Raw genomic sequence first — 20979 nt, forward strand, 5'->3', positions numbered from 1 at the left:
CTGCACTTCTGCGTGTACCCAGATGGAACTTGTTTATGAAAAACTGCTCCACAGCTGTAATCAAGTATACTTATCTGAATGACCTTGCTCATATTGGTGTGCAACACTTTGTCTCCTATTGTTACATATATGGCACTAGCGGGGTAGCGCTGGCACTCTACCAGCTGTCCACCTTTGGTAATGTGAGTACTCCTCCATTACACTGATGAATATTGTCTTGCCTCCACATGCTTTCTTCAGGATCACTAAATCCTTTGTAGAAGTGCTGGCACTTCTGCATAACAACTGACATAGTCAGCAGGATCCCAGCTAAAAAAAAGTCCAGTTTGCAAGAGGGAGGGATTGGATTTGCTGGGGAAAATCCTGGGGTGGAAATAGATCATCTTGTGGTATGTGGTTGCCCAAGGAATAGAGAAATAAGGACTGCTGTGAGAGTACAAGAATGCCCTGAAATTGCCAGAGTAGTTGGCTGCAATTTTAGAAACAGAGGGAATATAAACTGAATTGAAAAAGGAGGAGGTTGAATAGGACCACATTCAAATTCACTGGTAGGTGATCATGGTTACCTGAGTTCAGCATGACCTAGACTGCTCCCCTTGTTAGAGTTGTTAAGATCAGTATAGTATGCCTGACTCAGAAAGGGCAGATTCATGCTGAGGATAACTGGCAATCTCCCACAGTTATTGCAGCTTGGATAAAGAGCTTGGCAAAAGAACACAGGTTTTTATCTGATAAAAGCAAGGCTATTGTTTGTAGGGTGTCAGGCCAAAAACAAAAATAACAGTGGAGGAAAAGGGAGTATATCTACTACATCACTGTCAGATCCAGCAAGGAAAGGAAACCCCTCCCACCCTCCTCTATTCCTCCCCTTCAGGGAGAAGCTGCAAGAGAACAAAATGTGGTGCCCAGAAGGCACTGGACCTGCTTAACTGAGAACAAAATTATCAGTACATGAATGATAATAGCCCATATACACATATTTTGAAGATAAAAATATTTAATGGCATTTCCACTTATCATACAATCCTATCAGAGCAGATCTTATAGAAAATTATAATGGCATTTTAAGAACAGCCATTCAGGCTGACGCTCAATCCTTGAAGGGGTAGACAACATGGCTGCATGGGGTATTAAGAGACTTAAATGAAAGACCTCAAATGGCTAACCCAGGGCTTAACACATACTACAAGTTACTTGAACTTCACTTTGGATACAGATAACATGAATTGAAAAACACATAAAGCCACAAATTGTTATCATGAACAACCTACTGCTCTCTGCCCCTGTTGACCTTGACCTTGTTAACCACATAGTACAATGACCATGGGAGGTTCAAGGAAGGCCAAAATCATGCAACCTCCTTGCTCCTATGTTATTGGAAAAGAGAAATTATGTAATCCCTCAGGTGCTCTGTATCTGACACACCAAAATGCTTGTCAACACACCAATTTTTATTGTACAAGGAATATTGATTATATCATTATGATAGATTCAGGTGCCTCCTATGTCACCAGTTACATCTGTACAGCCTCCAGTATCAGGACAAAGAGTCTGATAAAACCAATCTGGTCATAACCCTTTTCAAGCAGAAGTATTGACACAAGATTGCAATGTTGACTGTATATTAGCTTGGAAGATGGATTTTTTGCTAGTATTCCATTTAAGGTCCATGGCTAAAGTACTTACTGACTGGGCAACTCGTATAACCCATGTTGTTCACGAGACTGATGGTTGGGTCTATACGATTTTACCCACAGATGCGAGCTAAGGGTTATCTTGGTACATTAGCCTGAATGAGACACAGTGGAACCAAGCTCTTCAGTAGAATAGAACTTTAAGCAGAAATGGGTGGGTGTCCTTCAGTGAAACAGTTTCCAAAGTAATGAATGAAGTCTGATTGTGGAACCACACGCAACCTCATCACCCTATGGATCCCACAGTATACAGGATGATGTAGGCTGGCTCTCATCTTTAATGCTGAGGGTATGACTCTAGATGCTATGTTGTGTTGAATGAAACTCTTCTGATTGAACTGATGTGTATTTGGGGGCTTTACCCAACTCTGATGTAAGAATATTACCTTACCTAAACCGTTGAATAAGAGTCCTCATAAGTCTTTTAAGCATATGATACTATGAGGTTCTTTGTGGGTTTGCTGGCCATACCTATCATCTAACTAGACTGGATGATGTACTTGGGGTTGGCTTTATGTACCCAGTGCAATACATTCCAAGTAACCACAAACGAATTGCCCAACCTTTCTCACCAGACATCAATATAAATGGACTGCTTGGTGTTTCTATGCTATGGCTATCTTCTCACCACAAGCTGAAGTTATCTCTACTGAATGGCAGGTACCTGCATTAGCTAATCATACTGCAGCAGCACTAAATGTAACCCAACAAGCTATTGGACTGATCAACCAGGAATTAGAACACAAAAAATTGTATTAGAGAACCACATTGGACACACTGACTGCTGTTCAAAGGGGTTCCTTACAATTATTAACACTGATTGTGTAGTGTATGTATTCTTGATGTTTTCAAAAATGTAACTCACATAATGCCTCAGAAGAAGATCCAAATAAATAGAACAACTAAAATATGATTCTGTCTCTACCTGGCGAGCCTCCTTTCATTCATGGTGGAGGAATGGTTGTACACTATTATTGGATTTTCTTATTTGCCTTATAAGTTGCTGCACAGACTATTGTTTATGTGCGATTTGGAAGCAGTGCACATCAGCTATCTTCAAAAAAGTTATGTTTCAGTTCAATCCATAAAGGGGTAGATTGTGTGGAAAAATACAGATCATGGCTTGATCTAGAACTTGGGAAAGGGCTTGTGTAACTTGGGAACAAAAACAGAGTGCCTCGGTCTGAACTTCTGCACGTACCCAGAAGAAACATGTTTACGAAAAACTACTATGAAGCTGTAAAAAATATCTTTGGTTTATTTGAATGACCTTGCTCATTTTGGCACGCAATGCTTTATTGTCTCCTGTTGTTATATATATGAGATGGCACTAAGGGTTAGCGCGAACACTCTACTGGCCAGCCAGCTCCAGTAATATTAGTTCTCTATTAAATTGACAAATATTTACTGACTTCCATGTATTTTCTTCAGGATCAATAAACCACAAACAGAAGTGCTGGTTCTTCTGCATATCAGTAAGTAGCAACAAAGCTTGTATGATATAAAACTCCCTCTTTGCATTTGATTACTATTTTGATGAGATATTCCATTAAAGTCAGATGTCTTCTACTTTAACATACCATGCATTATGTTCTCTGAATTCTACTGCTTTACTAGAGAAATGAGTTCTTATTTCTAGTTTGTGCTTTTAAGGACTTTTTGGTGATTGTTTGCTAGTTTTTAATTATGCTGTATTATGAATAACTGTCCTTCAGAGTAGGTATCTCTTCTAGTTCAGTCAGTATGGGTGGTGTTAATTAATATTACATGATTGTATTTAATTTCATTTCTTTCCTATTGCTAACAGCTTCTGGACAAATAAAAAAAAAATGCATGGAATCGTACTCTCTGGTTTGATTGTAAGGATACTTTTCAGATGCAGTATTTTCTAAAGTTAAAACACATTTTGGATAAAACGCAAAATAACATTTCCCTTCCAAACTGTATTTTATTATACTGGACCCCAAGATGTTACCAGGGCATTATTTCTAACTACAATTTATTCATTACTTGTGTTACTTCTGTTCCTTTCTCTATGGATGGGAGTCTCTTCTCCTTCTCCTTTAGTCCAGAATTTCTGTGTCTGCAAAAACATCAGATTATGTTATCTTATTTTTCACTGAAGTATGGAGCAGTTAATTGTAATTACACTTAGAATCATAGAATCCTTAGAGTTGGAAGGAATCTCTGAAGGCCATCTAGACCAACTCCCCTGCATTGAACAGGGACAACATAGCTAGATTAGGTTGCCCAGGACCTTATCCAGCTTCACCTGGGAAGTCTCCAGGGATGGGGCATCAACCACTTCTTTAAGGAGAGAGTTCACATTACACCCTTTTTGGACTCAATTTTCTAAGCTGGGCAGGTCTTAGGCTTTCTCTTACCTTGTGTGCAGTGCACAGAGGAGTGGATGTGAATGGCAACTGTCACTTTGGTGCTGCTATGTGTATTAACAACTGTTGATGAGGTTTTGAAAAGTGAGCCCTCTGCACTGGTAAGGCTTCTGATCTCATCTGAAGGATTGTGTGCAGTTTGGGGCACCACAGTATAAGGACATAAAATTATAACTGTGTGTCCAAAGGAGGGCCATGAAAAATGGCAAAGGGTCTAGAAAGCAAGATGTATGAGGAGTGGCTGAGACGCCTTGATTTGTTCAGCCCAGAGCAGAGGAGCTGAGCGGGAGGCCTCATGGCAGCTGCAGCTCTCACAGGGAGTGGAGAGCAGTGCTGAGCTCTGCTTTCTGGTGACAGCAGTTGGACCCGAGAGAATGGCATGGAGCTGTGCCAGGGGAGTGGCAAGTTGGGTGTTCAGAAAAGGTTGTTCACCAGAGGTCAGTGGGAGTGGAACAGGCTGCCCAGGGCAGTGGTCATGGCATCAAGCCACAGATGAAGAAGCATTTGGACAATACTTTTGGAAATGTGGTTTCAATTTGAGTGGTCGTGTGTGGAGCCAAGAGTTGGACTCAGTGATCCTTATGGTTCCTTTCCAACTCTGGATGTTCTACACTTCTTGTAGTGTAGTGCTTGTGTTTCAAAGGCACCAAACCTTCACCAACTGTCACTTCTTTTAAATAAGTTGTGCAGCAGCTCTGAAAACTGGGCCAAGAGAGTTTCTACTTTTATTATACTATCTATGTGCTCTGCAGCCCCACGCCTATCATAAAATCCACATCAGGCATTTGCTTTCTATCTGGGATGTTGCTAAAACTGATCAGTTGTTTTAAGTTTGGTGGTAGGTCATAGGTCACTTATGAAACTAACAGCTAATCTCCTATTTTAAAAAAAGCCCAGATACAGTAAGTCGTTCTTGCTCCCTCTCAGGCAAACAAGGAAACAAACCTGTTTCCTTTGAAGAAAATAGTGCATGTAGCTGGGAACCTTGGGGCTGGGGCAGCACAACGTTTCAGTTTACCACTCTTTCCCTTCAGTTGAATTCTGTAAATGCAAATTCTTCATGACTGCAGAAGCTTTTCATAAGCAGCTGCTGATGTGTGTTATTCAGGCCTAACTCTGAGTCTGCAACATAAGCCCTGGGTAATGCTGATGAAACAAGAAAGTACTAAAAAGTAACAAGCCTGACACACAGTAATTTGGAATCCAAGCAAATACAGAGGGTCCCAGTGGGTGGAAGCCAATGAAGACTAAAAATGCCTTTGCTTCTGTGGTACTTTTAGGGCACCACAACCAATATGTAAAATGTAACCTGAACCCCATGGGGAAGGCTAAAGAGGGAAACTAAATAAGGTTTAGCCCTGAAAACATGATTCAAGAACTACTTCAGTTATCTCACTGACTAGCTTAACTGAGACTCAGCTTTGGGACAGTGGTATTTGAGTGGATAGGGAAAAAAGCAGAGTTTATTTTTCATAACATTAAAGTCATTACTGTTAGTAAATGATGCAGACTTTGGTATAGATGGGGAAGGGTGTGGAAGAACCCCTATTTTAGGACTGCACAGAAAATCTGTTTTATGTACCTGTTTTCTTCTAAGGGGATGGGGGAAAGCCCATTGAGTTAACCCAAAGCAAAGAACAGCTTTAGTTTTGCTAGAATGAAACCCAACACAAATTCTCGGAAGAGAATTACATGAGCAAAACACAATGCTTTTGTGTATTAGTTCCTGTGAGAACAGCAACAAAATTAGCTAGCTTTGATCCTGATGTTGCTTAGAAGTGGGAAGTGAAAACGCTTTCAGTGGTCCAGTCAAAGGTCATCAGTATCTTTATTCCTAGTTGAAATTCACTGAATGCAGTGAAGCAATTCCCCAAATCTGATGTGCTCTCACAAGCCTGATTTTACAAATTTATTTTTTTTTCCCCCTGGGCGAGTGACTTTTCTTCAATATCTAATCACCTCCATGTGCCTGAAAATAGGGGATGAGGGAAACTCCTCTGAAGAAGTGGTCCCTGCGACAACTTTTTCAAACTAAAATTCTTCCAGCGTTAGTAACGGTGAGAACCAAGTCAGAAAGCGCTGTTCGGGCAGGCGTACCGAGCAGCTCGCTGTGGGTGCCTGCTGCCAGCCCAACCCCCCGCCCGAACTCTCCCTCCAGGCTGCAATTCCACCTCCACCTGCCAGCCGAGAGACGGGCGGGCAAAAGGGCGGTCCCGCCCGTGGCGGGGTGCGGGCGGTCCCGCCCGGGAGGCAGCTACAGGGCATGGCCGGGCTGGCAATCACGGTAGCGTGGGGTTCGGGCAGCGGCAGGTAAGGATTCTATGGGACTGGTCCTCGTGGTCACCAGAAAGAAAGGGCACAGCACGAGGTTTAAAGGTAAGCTGAAATAATACGAAGAAAGGCACAGCCAGGAGCCTTAATTGAGGATGCTTAAGCTAGATATGTATTTTTAATGTTGGGTTGATTATGTGTTTTGTTATCATTTTAGCCTTCATCAAATTCATGTGTGTTTCTGCGTGTATGTGTTAAGCTGCATAAAGTAAAGCCTGGGCACGGCTGGCACCTCAGTTGCTGACTACCTCTAAACGTTTCTTAGCAGGCACATGGCAAAATACATGAGCGCATCGTTGGTCCTTAGCATGATAATCATGATTGTATTACATCTGTCCACTAAGTTTAGTTCAAGCTAATGATGGAAACCTTCCATCCTGTAATGGATCATCCACACTAATCCAAATGTGGATCATCTAGAGACTATTAAAACAGGCTGCTGAGATGGTGCAAGTTAGACCAACAGGTTCTATTAGTAAGATTTCCTCAAAGGCAGTCTTTAATCACACTATTACGTGCTTCTTTATCATATATTTCAGTCAGATAATTGTGCTACTTAAATAAAGTGACATGTGAAGAAATGCAGATATAATGTGAACACTTTAAATAGCTACTATTTCCAAACGTTTTGATGTGGAACTTTCGGTGGTTGGCTTTGTGGGGTGTTAGATAGGTGAGTTGTTTGGGTTTTTGTTTGTTTGTTTTTCTTTTTTTTGGGGGGGTAAAGGGGGGGAAATTTCACTTTTTTTTCTTTTTTTTCTGCATACGTTTTGTTTAATCTTTCTCTTTATCTCAGAATCATACAAGAAAGAATGACAGTGAATCAAAGTTTAAATTTCACAGAAAAGGACATTTCTGAAACTGGTAAGTAGCAGGCACGCAAACAGCATGTGCACTTACAGAGTATATTCCATAAGTGTATCTGAAAGTGCGTCATAAATCCTTCCTCACTGCCATAGAGACAGCATATGAACAGTATCTGAGTCTGTACACTTGCTGAAAATTTGCTGGACATACCTGATTTTTTCTCCTACTGATTTCAGCCCACTTGGTTTCTGTTGAGCATTCAGTAACTTAAAGCCACCACCTAGAATACATTAATGCATGAATCATTTCACTGACTTCAACAGCATTCATTTACCTGCATAAAACTATTTAGGTGCGTCCTAGTCTGGGCTGGAAAATGTTCTTTAGACAGGCTTGTTAAGGTAGAAGTCCTTATATGGTTGTCTAAGTCAGTCTTTTCCAACTGACTGATGAGAGAATATGAAAAACTGTATACAGAAAATTCTACTCGGCAGTCAAGCATAGTCTGGATGGGAAACTGTTGGTGTATTGAGCCCTTTTCTCATTTGTTTCTGTATCCATTTATTATATCCCATCCTATGCTTTTATGGTTTTAAGCTTTCTGGGGTAGAAGTCCTCTTGTGTAGCACAAAGGAGGTGAACATGTGACAACTACTGCAGTGCAAGTAATAGTGATGATTTTTACAGGCAAACGCATGATTCCTGAGTGAACTCACCTGTATTCAATGTTACCTACACCAATTATAACTTTCACTATAAGCAATTCTGCTTATTTCTTTAGGACTTAACTTTTTTGCAGTCACTTTTGTAAGCATTGAATCATTGCTCAGTTGGTTTAGTCTTTGATAGCTTGTCTGTGTAAATATATTTTTAATTGTTTTTATCTCAGAAATCTAGCTGGAAGCTTCTTCAGGAGAGAAGCAGATAAATTGAAGAGAAAGGAAGCTTCAAAAAGAAGAGACTGGTCTGTCCAAGAATATAAGGAAATATTAGTCTTTAAGCTTGAAATGCAAAAGAATTATCAGGAAAAGCTGTAACAGACTACTAGAAAAAAAGTGTAATGTTATGTTAAGAAAATCTGCTTTTTATTCTGCAGATCCCACAAGCACAGAATATGATGACCCTTCTTTCCAACATGAGGAAAATCTTGAAGAAAGTGACCAGTTGAAGGCCAAGAAAAAAAAGTAGGACTTCTTGAATTCAGGAGATTGGCCATGGGTATATTGGGTGCTGGGCTATATTTTTAATATGATTTTGCTAGAAAAAGCTTATGTTAATTGTATTCTGTGTCTTCTAGGAAAAAAGATAAGACAGAGAAAAAGGTGGTTGGCATCTTTGAACTGGTTAGTGCCTGGATTGGTGGCTTACTTCTTTTGTCATTGTCATTGTTGATTGATTGCCTATTAATTGCAATTCATAAATTGAAAAAAGAAAAACACCCCAAAACCCTGAGACCTATGAAGTATTATCATTGGTGCTGTTACATTAAGTCCTCACCTTAGTGTATTGGAAGCACTTAGAGCACTAACAAGGAATTGATTTTGGAATATGAGGCTTACCTGTGCTGAAGCTGATCTAGGCTATATGTACTGTGCACACCCTTGCCTGGGCTCTGTTTAAAAAGGGTTTGTCCTGTGTTTGATATCTGAAGGACTTGCTGTTTGAGAGGGCCAGGGTTATGTTTTTGTGCCCATTTTTTCTACCCAACAGCTATTCCTAAGTAACTCTACACACAGACTTGCTTTTTCTAAAATAAGAGAACTCCTATTGTTCTGTGGTTTATTCCATGTCTGTTTACACTTTGGAAGTGTGTTTAGCACAGTCAAGAATAAAATGTTCTCATTTCAGATGAATCACATCCAGGAACAGCTATTGAAGTTCATATTCACTTTTTTTGTTGTTTTTTTTTTGTTTGTTTGTTTGTTTGTTTTTCTTTTTCTTTTTTATTTTTCCAAAGTGAGGAAATATTTAAGGATAAGGAAGCCTTAAGGTGCAATTGCAGTTAGAGATCTTGTCTTCCAGTAGATCCAAGCCAGGTGCTGATCAATAACTCACTCTTGTTTAAATTCCAATATACTGTATATATGCAGGACCTACTACGAAATTCTTCTTGTGTTCTGATTTTTCTTTTAGTTGTAGTCTTGCTGCTTTTTAGAATACGTAGATAGAAATGTGTTCGGTATGTCTGCTGTACTGTATTTAATATGCGAACTGCCAGGCATAACTTTACTCTTTTTCTTTAATGTTCATGTAGTTCCGCTATGCTGATTGGGTGGATATACTTTTGATGGTAGTTGGTTTGATCGCAGCTGCTGCTAATGGTACTGGATTACCACTCATGATCATTATCTTTGGAGATATGACAAATGCCTTTGTTCTAAGTGGTGTGAACTCAAGTATGTCAGAAGGTAAATTTAGAATTAGACTTCTCCACATACCATTATGTTTTGCTACCGGAGCTAAGACTGGTACATGTCAGAATGAGTGCATGATGAACAAAATTCAACTTTTTGCAAATTACTTGATCATATTCAATTGTCATGACTTGAACCAAATAAAAAGCATGTGCCTTATGAATAAGTTTCATCTTGTGTGGGATGGTGAGGAGAACGAACAACCTTTTGTATCATCATTTGTCAGCTACTTGCTATTAGAAACTCAGAGAAAAATAAATGTGTATCTGCCACATGTCTTGCCCTAATTGGAAAATACAGAACACTTTGAAAGTGGTAACCCTATATTGTCATAATTTATCTTTTATGTATGATACATTCATAAGTACTCTTTTCCCCACAGGTCCTTCAGTAAATAATTCCAGTTGCCAACCAGCTACAGGTGTAGATATAGAAGCTGAAATGACAAAGTAAGAGTTGTCATAGTCATTCCATTTACAGAACATTTGGGGAATTTGTATGCGTGTGATCCCTTTGAGTGAAATCCAAATTTTTACCTGCTCAGAAGGGCTTCACTGTAATGCGCTGCAGATTTCCGTATTTACTTTGGTGGGGTACATAATTATTGTTGCTTTTTGTGTAATCTCTCCCACAAGAAGCAGTAGGTTATGTGGTCTTTTGTTCCCTTATCACAGGTTTGCTTACTACTATGTGGGAATTGGCTTTGCTGTGTTGATCCTGAGCACCGTCCAAGTATGGACATTTTTGATAGCTGCTACAAGGCAAACATCAAGGATTCGGCGGAAGTTCTTTTTTGCAGTGCTCCATCAGGAGATGGCTTGGTTTGATAGTACCCAGATAGGAACACTGAACACTAGACTTACTGAGTAAGGACTCTATATTTTTTTTGGTTTTGTTTGTTTGCTTTTGACCTCCTGAGCATGAAGATAAATGACAGTTTTTGTTTAAATGCTTACAAGATTTTCTACAGAGATTTTATTTTAAAAGAATAAATGAACAAAACCACTGAAGCCTTTTCAGTCACAGTGAAATTAAGATATTTCTGAGGGAGAAACTCATTATTATTTGCCCGCTTCATTTGTTTCATTTCTGTGATATATGCATTTGAAAGGGTTATGATGTGAAATGAAGTATTCTACTTGTCTGACGTGGGCTTTGTAGCATTTATGAAGTATGTGGCAGACAGTACTAAACAAACAGATCTGCTGTTTTCAGCTATTTACAAATACTGAAAAGCTCTGACACTTTATTGAATGGAAACGAACTCATGCTTTTATCAAGTCAGACCTCAGGCTGGACTCAGTCCAATGTCTCTTAGTCCTTGGTACTTTTCCATATCCCTCAGTGGATTTAGATTTTAGGACTATGATCCAGGGTGCAATAGGACTATATGTACGAGTTCAGACTTTTCTGGGTCTTAAGACAGCTTTGATCAGAGCTATGTCCTAAAAAGTGCAAGAGAACCCAAAATGAAATTCCTCTCAGCTCTAGTGTCTGTACTCACTGAAGAGAAAATGGGAAAGGAAGTATGCATGGAAAAACAGAGGTTCTTCCAAATAATGGTTTTCAGATAGAATGGAGATAACGCTTTCTCTGAGGCTGTAACCTAAATTAGGAATGTGAAATGTATTGGAGAGCACAGAGGAAAGAGTGGTTTGGAGAGGGTCACAGGAGGTGAGGAAGCAGTTTGGCTGCTTACTTGTGTTACTCCATTCGGATGCTGGGTAAGGAAACTAGGTCACAAGTGACCTAGTAACTGGGCACAGAAACAGCAGGAAATGGTAGAAAGTACAGAAAACTAGTCCTAAAAAATAGGTGCCTGCTGTGCTTTGGCAACAGAGAGACTAGTGGTACTGCTCAGTAGCTGCGGTTAGAGGTTTTAGTATGCCAGTTAGGAAATGGCCACACAGGATGAAATAGGGGAGAGGTAGAATTATTGAAAGCTAACAATTATTATTTTTTTTTTTACTATTGTTATTTGCAGTGATATCAACACCATCCATGAAGGCATTGGAGATAAGATCTGTATATTTGTACAGTTTTTTTCCACATTTCTGACAGGGATTATTATAGGATTTGTCCATGGGTGGAAGCTAACACTGGTGATTTTGTCAGTCAGTCCACTGCTTGCTGCATCAGCTGCAGTCTGGTCAACTGTAAGTGTTTTTGGGGTTAACAAACAAAAACAGTTCTTTTCATATACAGAGAGGAGGGTCATAATGGGATAAACCTAGAGTTGTTTCTAAGCTGGGAGGTTTGTTCCACACTTCCTATATAATTTCTGCTTCTGTAGTTGTTCTGTGGGTTCCCAAGCACTTACTTGCATGCCATTCCTCCCATCCATCTAGTCTGTCTCCACGTCATGTGGCAGAAGGAGGATCTGCATCAGCATCTTCCTTGCATAGTATTTTTGTTGTGGAGAACACTACCTGAAGACACATTTCTTGCAGATGATTTACCAGTCTTCATGCTGCTAAGATTTGCATCTATGGAGTACATATAGTTTTCCCTTTCAGACAGGGAGAAGTTTTTCCCCTGTCATGTACTGTAGCCACATTTATGGCTACTGCTTGCACTTCCAAGTTGTTACTTACATAGTTTTTTTTTTACTCCCTCTTCAAGTATTTCAGAGAAGATAGGAAGACTATTGGGAGCGTAGTGTGATTAGCATACATAATTTAATATTCACTGCTGTTTTAGATTCCGAACACCTCTGTTTGTGATTTATTTTTTTTTAATATGCTCTGAGAACCATTCTGAAAAAATGCTCTTTATTCGCATTATTTAGAGAACAGTGCTATTGCTACAGTCCATTAAATTCTTCCTTATGAAGTAGAGTTCCCAGACTTCTTCGTGGGGGCCCAACCAGCTACAGCTCGCCTCCTTGATCCCATACACATAGCAGTGTAGTTTGTAGACTGTCCTTAGCCCAGGAAGAACATCTTAAGTCATCAGCTGATGTGATGCAGTCTTTAACTGCAATAGGGACACAATGAGAAAAGCTGGAGTTGAGAGTAATTCAGGGCCCAGAGGAGATGATCTTTCTTTCCTAAATTCTGTCCTTTCCCTTGGCTGTTGATCGCTCTTATTCACCAATACAGTGTGCATATCACTTCAGTATGCTGCAGTAACATACAGTTTTCAACTTCCAGCTTCTGGCATCCCTTACAGCTAAAGAGCTATCTGCTTATGCCAAAGCAGGAGCTGTGGCAGAAGAGGTTTTGACTGCAATCAGGACTGTTGTGGCTTTCAATGGACAGCAGAAGGCATTAGCAAAGTAAGCTTTTTGAACTAATACTTGTATTTAAAATATGGAACGTGTGTGAGACTGTGGGTTTCATTTTATTTTGGTTGAGGTTTTTTTGTTTGTTTTTTGAGAGGCAAGGCAGTGAGATTCTCATTGGTGACCATTTATTCTTCTGTAAGTGTATAGCTCACCTGAAGATAAACATAACTAGTCACAGTCAGTAGAGGCTGTTTGGTGTTATCACTGTAGCATAGACACAAAATTCTCTTCTGGGTGAGATCTGGAGTCTAATTTAGAAATGAAAGTGGTGGGAAGGTTGTCTTTACCTAGTGTCAAATATAGCCAAGCATGTGGTTAATAGATGACTTTTTAGAACATGCACTACTGTTCTGATCTTTGATTAATGGCTAACATTTAAGCCTCACTGGTTACTGGTCTTAAGTAGAATCGCATCATTACCTTTTATTACTGTAATGATTTGCAAATAACATCTGTTGGCATAATGCAATGTTGGTCCTCGTCACGTGAATCTAGCAACTTACCTTTTACAAGCGAAATGTGGCTAATCACAAATGTAACACTTGTTACTAGATACATCTGCAAAATAAATGATAATATTCACTATGTACATACAGTATGTCACCAGTATCATCCAGCTGGAAAAGGCAAAGCAGAAGACCTAGGCTGGATGACCCACATTTCTTCCTTTTGTCATGATGATGAAGTCATGCTACGTAAATGTTTTCAAAGTATGCCTTCTGTAGTGCTGTCATCTAAAAATGTGAATGACAAGATTAGATGATCTCAGCATGTGTCAAAACAAAATCATTTGAAGGAATTCTATATCTGTTAGTCCTTTGTCAAAAATACTGTGTATGCTATGTGAGAATTTAATTGCTTTTGTGATGGAGAAACCTCTTAACCAGAAAAGAGCATAGGATACACCCATCTGATGGCATGTCAAATTATGGTTTCCTTATCTATTTTCAGATATGATACTAATCTAGAAGCTGCTAGACGTGTTGGAGTGAAAAAATCCATTACTACCAACACATCTCTGGGTGTTTCCCAATTTCTTATTTTTGGATCCTATGCACTTGCATTTTGGTATGGAACAAAGCTCACTGCTGAGGAGCAAGAAAATTATGACATTGGTCGTGTGTTAATTGTAAGTACAAGAGTGCAACTTAAAAAAAAAAAAAAAAAATTCTGCAGAATCAAGAGAGTTCCGTTCACGTGTAAGAAGTGTTTGTGATCCCTCTTTTATCTGAAATGTCCATTAAATTAACACCATTTATGGACTTCAAGTAGGAAACTCGTGACTAAATTTTGAAATGTTGAGGGTCTCTTAATTCTGATGATATCTGGAGAGTAAAAGAGAAAGATGAGTTCTGTTTATAGATGATGATTATTAAAAAAAAAAAAGAAGAGTAGAAGCAAGAAAAAGAAAATACTTCATGCCAAAAAAGCACATGTGAAAAAAGTTACCAATCATTGCAGAAAAAAGTGGGATTGGACAGGAGTGACTGAAATACACCTTTCACTTGAACATTTAGTTTCCGTAGAAAGGGTGCACAGAGCTGTTCTGGGTATTTGACAGCTTGGTGAGTCTGTAATCACTATTAACGTCAAGGCTTTTCTCTCTCTCTTGCAGGTGTTCTTCTCTGTGCTTATTGGAGCTTTTTCCCTAGGACAAGCAGCTCCCAACTTGGAGAGTGTGGCTAATGCGCGTGGGGCTGCCTATGAAGTATATCAAATTATCAATAAGGTAAGAATCTAAAGAGAAAAGCATTTCAACCAGACTTAAATGTTTCACCTTGTCCTTAAAAAAAGAAAAAAAAAGCCAACCTCCCCTCCCACCAAAAACAAACAAACAAACAAAAAAAACAGATCATGAGCTCTATAGATGCCCAGCACTTAAATTAATATTGCTATTCGTATGAAGAAAACTGCCTCGTTATTTTTACAATGAGTGGTGGGTGATCTGATATGTGCATTAAGTTTTCTCTAATATTATGTTTATTGCTCCATTGGGAAAGCAGTTATGGCACTGCTCGTTTTTGTTTATTTTCTTAAATGCATATATGCACAGTTTTGACTGAAGTGGTGTTTTGGTCTTTGATTGTAGGTTTGTTTGGAATTAAATACTGCTAATGAAGCTATATTAATCTCAACCTGCTGTTGTGCAGCAGTTGGATATCTGTATATATAAAATAATTAAAACAAGTAGAACTCTGGAATTTCTACAGTAATAGCTACATCGTTCCTCTCTAAATGTGTGTAAAACTCCTACTGAGCACTGTGTTTTGTCTGCAAGATAATAAGTTATTCAGTTACAATTCTTGTTTGTTTGCATTTGAAAATGCACCATAAATGTAGAATTAAAATTTGGCTCTCCTGCATTCAGCATCCTGCAAATAATCTGTAACTGCTTTGCAATGGTGTGATGCATTGTAAGCCAGCAGCTATGTACTGAACAATGTATCCAGCAGAAATAGTTCCAAAGTTAAGTAATGAGCACTATCTGTTCAAAACTTCTTTCCAGAAACGGCTTATAGATAGCAGTTCTAAGGAAGGCTACAAACCAGATAAGCTCAAAGGAGAAATTGAATTCAGGAACATCCATTTCAGTTACCCATCCAGGCCTGATATTACAGTAAGTGTAAATTTCAGATGTACCTGCTGTACTTTAATCTTGCAGCCATTGTCCATGATTTTTTCTCTAATCCTTTTGTTGCTTTTCTTGTATGCTAAATGCATTCCTATCTTGGGAGGTTGTGAGCTAATGAGAAAAGAAAACATAATGTCAAAAGATAAAGCTGTTTACCTACTACCACTGGCACCACCCGTGCACTATTCTTCTGTGCAGGACAAAGCTAAGAAAAGGTTATGTGTTGCTCCTACTCTGAAATTCTGTGAACAAGATTGATGATAAATGAAATAAGGGTTTTCTTTGTTGTTGTTGTTGTTCCCACCCCCCCAGTACTTGTCACTAAAACTCCCACACCTTACAGTTAAGCCTTGGAGTTGCTCTTTGCAGTCTCCTGGTTGTTCTGAATTGGTGTGATTTGCTGCATGAGGAAGTGACCTGTGAGATAGTTAGGATTTATAACAATGTGCCTCCAGATGAATCCAATCTTGCCTCTCCAAACATTCGTTAGGAAATCAAATGTTATTCTGGACAAGTGTTAAAATTGCTCTTCAATAAGTAAATGTTCATATCCTCTGCCAGCTGAACTTCCTCAGTAACTGTATCGTGCAGTGTTATTTCGTTGTCATGGTGATCTAATCCTGTGGTGATACAGTTGTGTATTGTTGAGTATGGTAGAGATAAACCAACAGTTTGTAATCCTTTGAAGACATTTGTAATGGTGAAAGAATGATTTGCCACAGTTCTTTGATGATTAAGAAACCTGTAGAAATAAAGATTTCAAGTGTCAACAATTGAGGTCTGAGCATGCCAACTGACAGACGAGGATAGGGAAGTTTGTTTCACTATGGCTGTTTCTTCGGATGTGTCTTTTCACTTCAGTTATCTGGAGTCTGTCCCATCACACATCAAATCCTTTTCCAGAACAAAGAGCAGCAAAGGATGGATCCAGATCTGGGCTCTCTGCCTAACTGAAGGCATTTTATTTTACTCTTGGCTCAGAAACCAGAGGTGACAGGGCAGCCTTCATCAGACCATTAGTTGTTCTTCCTAGAAATACTCTCCAGGCAGATAAGCTGTGTATTGAGCCTGCAAGCTAGAGGGGAGGAAAATAAGGAATGTTTTGTCATCCTTCCCAAGTCTACTGAGTCAACAACTTTCCCTGCTAATAGCATTAGTTATTTAATAGAGTCAAAAAGAAACAGCAAAGATGTTTAGAAGTTATGTAGTCTCCTAGGCAATTGATGTAACATGGTGTAATCTCCCCTTTGTAGACTAAACTAGATCAGAATTTTAAGAGTCCAGCAATTGCCAGTTAATTTTGATAACACCATACCTGATAGGAGAGTTAGAAATAGACTATTGGGTGATTATAACTATTTGTGCCTGGTATTCAGAATGTAGCTCTAGCTTGGTAATGTAGGTATCATGATATCAGCTTCTGGAAGACACAGACCTCACTGGTTGTGACACAGGGAAGGGAGGGGAATATTGCAATCATTTTGATCTCTCATTACAAAAATGTGTAGGCAAAATTATAAATCAGCCTGGTATAAACAAAAAGAGTTCCCATGGCAGCCAAATATTTTGGCAATAACACAGCATTACTCATATATAAAATTGACATCTTTTGAGGTAAAATATTCCCAAATGTGAAAATGGCAACAAAGGTACCATTCATTTGTATTTTGTTCATAGTTCTCTGAGGCTGTTAGCAATAAGGATGGAGATTTATTAAGGACTTTCCAACTATTACCTTGTCAAAACAGCCATTTACATTCAAAAAATAGAGGAAAGCAAACTTGTTTCTCAGCAATAATATTTCAAAGGTGCTAAACATTTTATATCGAGATTCATAACTAAACATTGGAAAATACAGAATCAGGAGAACATAAGTCCCCAAATCTGCTGCCAGATCTCACCAATCACAGAAACAGCAATCAAGTTTAGAATACCAGGGCTGTGTCTCTATTAGTAGGTATGTGTGTTCTTGGGAATTTTCCCAGGCACTGAAATGCAATTGTCCGTGCTGGAGGGAACTCTTAAAATGCTTCTTGGCATGAATTTGGTCTGTTCCAGTTATCAATCTTCTCAAATAATTCTCAGGCTTGGTTTTGGTAGCTAGAAGAGCTAGAGAAGAGAAACCATTCCCAAAAGACAGGTTGTATGTAGCCATCCTATTTCAAAAACTAAAACACTACACAAGCACAAATGAAGACTCTTTTTCTATCAGTTCCCCCAGAATATTCCCAGATATGCTTAATTTACTGATAATGCTCAGCACTTAAACTATGCCCCTTTCCCACTGCCTTGATTATTGCTACAATTACCTTGATAGGCTGTTTTCTAATCAAATTTGTGAAATCGAGATATAATTATTTTTTTTCTAGATCCTCAAAGGTCTAAACTTGAAAGTTCAAACTGGGAAGACCATTGCTTTAGTTGGTGCTAGTGGCTGTGGGAAAAGCACCACTGTTCAGCTCCTGCAAAGATTCTATGATCCTGACCAAGGAGAAGTGAGTGCTCTTAAGTGTCATGTAGTTTAAGGGATTTGGAGGGGGAAGGGTTGGGGAGCAACACAACACACTAGTAAGGTACGCGTGAGTTTTCCATGTTGACTGAATCTTTGACTGTTGATCAAATCTGAGCATTTCTCTTCGTATGTATGTATTTCCATGATTTAAACTTCAAATGAACTATCTTTTTCTGGAGGCCTGATTTCTTATTATTATTCTTCCCCTTCTTTGTGATACCAAAAGTAGTAAATACCATAAGTCTATAAACTTGTATCTATTCAAATTTATTTTCATTAACATTTTTTTAAGATACTGTTATTTTTTTTAAAGCAAACTATTATCCAACAAAACTTTATTGTGTTTTGCTTCTTTTTTTTTCATTGGTCATAAAGTGGAGAGACTTTTCCTACTTAAGTAGTCTTTTTCCTGTCTTATTTTTCTCTATCTGCTATACTACAGCAAAACTTTCCACCATTTCTCATCATTCCGTCATTGCTCCATGCAATTGGAATGGTAAATGCTTCTCAGAAACTTCCAAGAGGGAGACAAAATGGAGAAAAATAATACTACCAGTTGAGTGCTTTTAAATACTGAACTATCACTGCATTCAAGATAGTTATCAATTATCAGCACAATAGCTTCTTAAACTTGATATTTCTGTGGTTGTTCATTCCTACCTGTTTCAATTTACTGTTCATCTCCTGTGCTGATTTTCCAAATATTTTTAGGATAACATTGCAAATGATCTAGGAAAAGGAAAAGGACCTTCCATTTATTTTAAGTTGAATTGGATTGTTTCTTTGTGGGGTAAAGCACAGCCACAGAAGCAATTGCATAGCTACAGCTGGAAAGACCATAAGACAATAAACTGTGGCATGGAGGCATGTAAACATGGTAAAAAGCCTATAGGAAAGCTGGGAAATTCTTAAGCCAATTTTGTTCTCAGACTGAATAGTTACTGAATAGAAACTTAACGTCTTCTCTGGTTATGCTGCTCCTCACCATTTTATATGTTTTACAGCGGATGCAAAAACTTCTGTTGTTGCTGCTTCACCATTTTTGTCCTTGTATTTAATAACAATTATTTGACTTTGTATAAACAAGAACGCATTTCCTCAGCTTCTGACATACATTTTTAATCTCAGGTCACCTTAGATGGTCGGGATATTCGGACACTTAATGTAAAGTGGCTAAGAGAAAATATTGGTATTGTGAGCCAGGAGCCTGTTTTGTTTGCAACAACAATAGCTGAGAACATTCGCTACGGCAGAGAAGACATTTCTGATGCTGAAATTGAACAAGCAGCCAAGGAAGCCAATGCTTTTGACTTTATATCTCGACTGCCTGATGTGAGTTCATGAACTTTTTTTTGGAGTAGAATAATGAAAGATCCATTTAGGCTGGTGTCTTGTTTCTGGCAGAGAGAGCATGAGAATTTAAGTTGTGGTATAACTGCCCAAAATACTCTTACGAGCCTTCAGCAACTTTCAGCTCAGGGACACTCTGCCTTTGTTTGATTCCCCTCGAAGGATTTGTGCCTAAGTCTGGAAAAAATATCAATGCATTAACTGAGGAAAAAGGAAGCTATGTTACCCCACATGCTGTTCTCACATAGCCTGGGAGCAGTTGGGCTTTGAAAGAGAAGATGTAGAGATCTAGTACTTTGTCAGAAGTAGCCTCTGCATTCAGTAGAAAATAGGAAAGTGAAAAAGTGTGACCTGAACTAAGGCTGGTTTTAGCAGCTGAGTGCTTTAGCTTTCCCTAAGTTGATATACACACCTTTGAGCTCCCTTAGATGCTCTACACCTATTAGATGTGTGCATATATAAATATGTGTATGTATGTGTGTGTGTGTGTATGTGTGTGTATGTATGTGTGTGTGTGTGTATATATATATATATATATATACAGTCCTTGGCAAATGCAGAGATGACTTTTATGGGCTTGTCATGGGAAAAATCCAGGATTTGGACCGTTCTTAGGCAAACAGTAAAGATCGGGACTTTAAAGAAACATAAGTTCAAATGTTGACATGTCAGGTGTGTAATGGGAGTAGGAGGGCTTAGCTAAGGCCTAGGCATATGGGTATAGTTGTGTGTTTGCTCTGATTATGTTTAAGTCAGCCAGATAAACATATCTCTTGTCTAGAAACTGGGTGCTTATAGTAGTGCAGAGAAGTGAAGATTTGTTTCTAGAGGTGTCCCAACTTCTTTTTTTAACCTTTTTCTCAGAAATTTAACACCATGGTAGGGGAGAGAGGGGCTCAGCTGAGTGGAGGACAGAAGCAACGAATAGCTATTGCTCGTGCCCTGGCAAGAAATCCAAAGATTCTTCTTCTGGATGAAGCTACATCCGCTCTAGATACTCAAAGTGAATATGTAGTTCAAGCAGCTCTTGATAAGGTAAGGGTCGTGTTATTGAAGCTGTCAGTGACCATAAAAATGTGCAGTAGCAATTAAAAACTAACATACAGTTTTCAGAGCAGCTTTCCATTGGAATCATGAAAACCGGAAAACAAAATTTAGATTTAACCCCAGTCTTAGGGTTAAAATGGAATTTAAAACAATTCTAATTAGGAATCATTTCAGTTGTCTATAGTAATTAGCAATAACATTAAAAAGAAAACATTTATACTCATGTAGCTAGAACCTTTGCTTCCTTTTCAAGTCAGTTGTTCATTTGTTGGTGAAATATGGTTAGCATGTTATGAAGGCAAGGCATGAGGATTGAATGGCCTTTTTCAGATTGAATAATAGCAATGTGTAGTATAGTGTTCTTCATACTGGTTCTTTGTTGTACAGTTGTTTCATAATTTTCAGAAAGTTCTTGGAATTGAGCCATTTTCTTTCTTTACAGAAACTGAGTGCACCTCAGACCCCTACACAGAGCATAAAGCAGAGCCAGTTACTATAATCTGTTGCTCCTTT

At 38.8% G+C, this 20979-nt stretch overlaps 1 protein-coding gene across 2 annotated transcripts in view; it reads left to right on the top strand.

Moving 5' to 3' along the window:
* Positions 1-1257: 1257 nt before the first annotated feature.
* ABCB5 (ATP binding cassette subfamily B member 5) overlaps positions 1258-20979 on the top strand; it is a 39680-nt gene continuing 19958 nt past the window's right edge. Inside the window, exons 1-15 of one of the 2 annotated variants that reach the window (XM_010712758.3) lie at positions 1258-3169; positions 7215-7282; positions 8322-8409; positions 8523-8568; positions 9480-9633; positions 10022-10088; positions 10314-10505; positions 11624-11795; positions 12792-12916; positions 13877-14054; positions 14541-14654; positions 15432-15542; positions 17927-18052; positions 19198-19401; positions 20284-20454. In XM_010712758.3, the coding sequence (XP_010711060.1) occupies positions 7231-7282; positions 8322-8409; positions 8523-8568; positions 9480-9633; positions 10022-10088; positions 10314-10505; positions 11624-11795; positions 12792-12916; positions 13877-14054; positions 14541-14654; positions 15432-15542; positions 17927-18052; positions 19198-19401; positions 20284-20454 (1800 nt within the window). In that variant the 5' untranslated portion in view covers positions 1258-3169; positions 7215-7230. Of the gene's footprint in view, positions 3170-6064; positions 6464-7214; positions 7283-8321; positions 8410-8522; positions 8569-9479; positions 9634-10021; positions 10089-10313; positions 10506-11623; positions 11796-12791; positions 12917-13876; positions 14055-14540; positions 14655-15431; positions 15543-17926; positions 18053-19197; positions 19402-20283; positions 20455-20979 lie in introns of those variants that run through there. The other variant, XM_010712757.3, reaches the window with a different exon arrangement.

This window comes from Meleagris gallopavo, chromosome 6 (assembly GCF_000146605.3).
Source record: "Meleagris gallopavo isolate NT-WF06-2002-E0010 breed Aviagen turkey brand Nicholas breeding stock chromosome 6, Turkey_5.1, whole genome shotgun sequence".
NCBI classification, from domain to species: domain Eukaryota; kingdom Metazoa; phylum Chordata; class Aves; order Galliformes; family Phasianidae; genus Meleagris; species Meleagris gallopavo.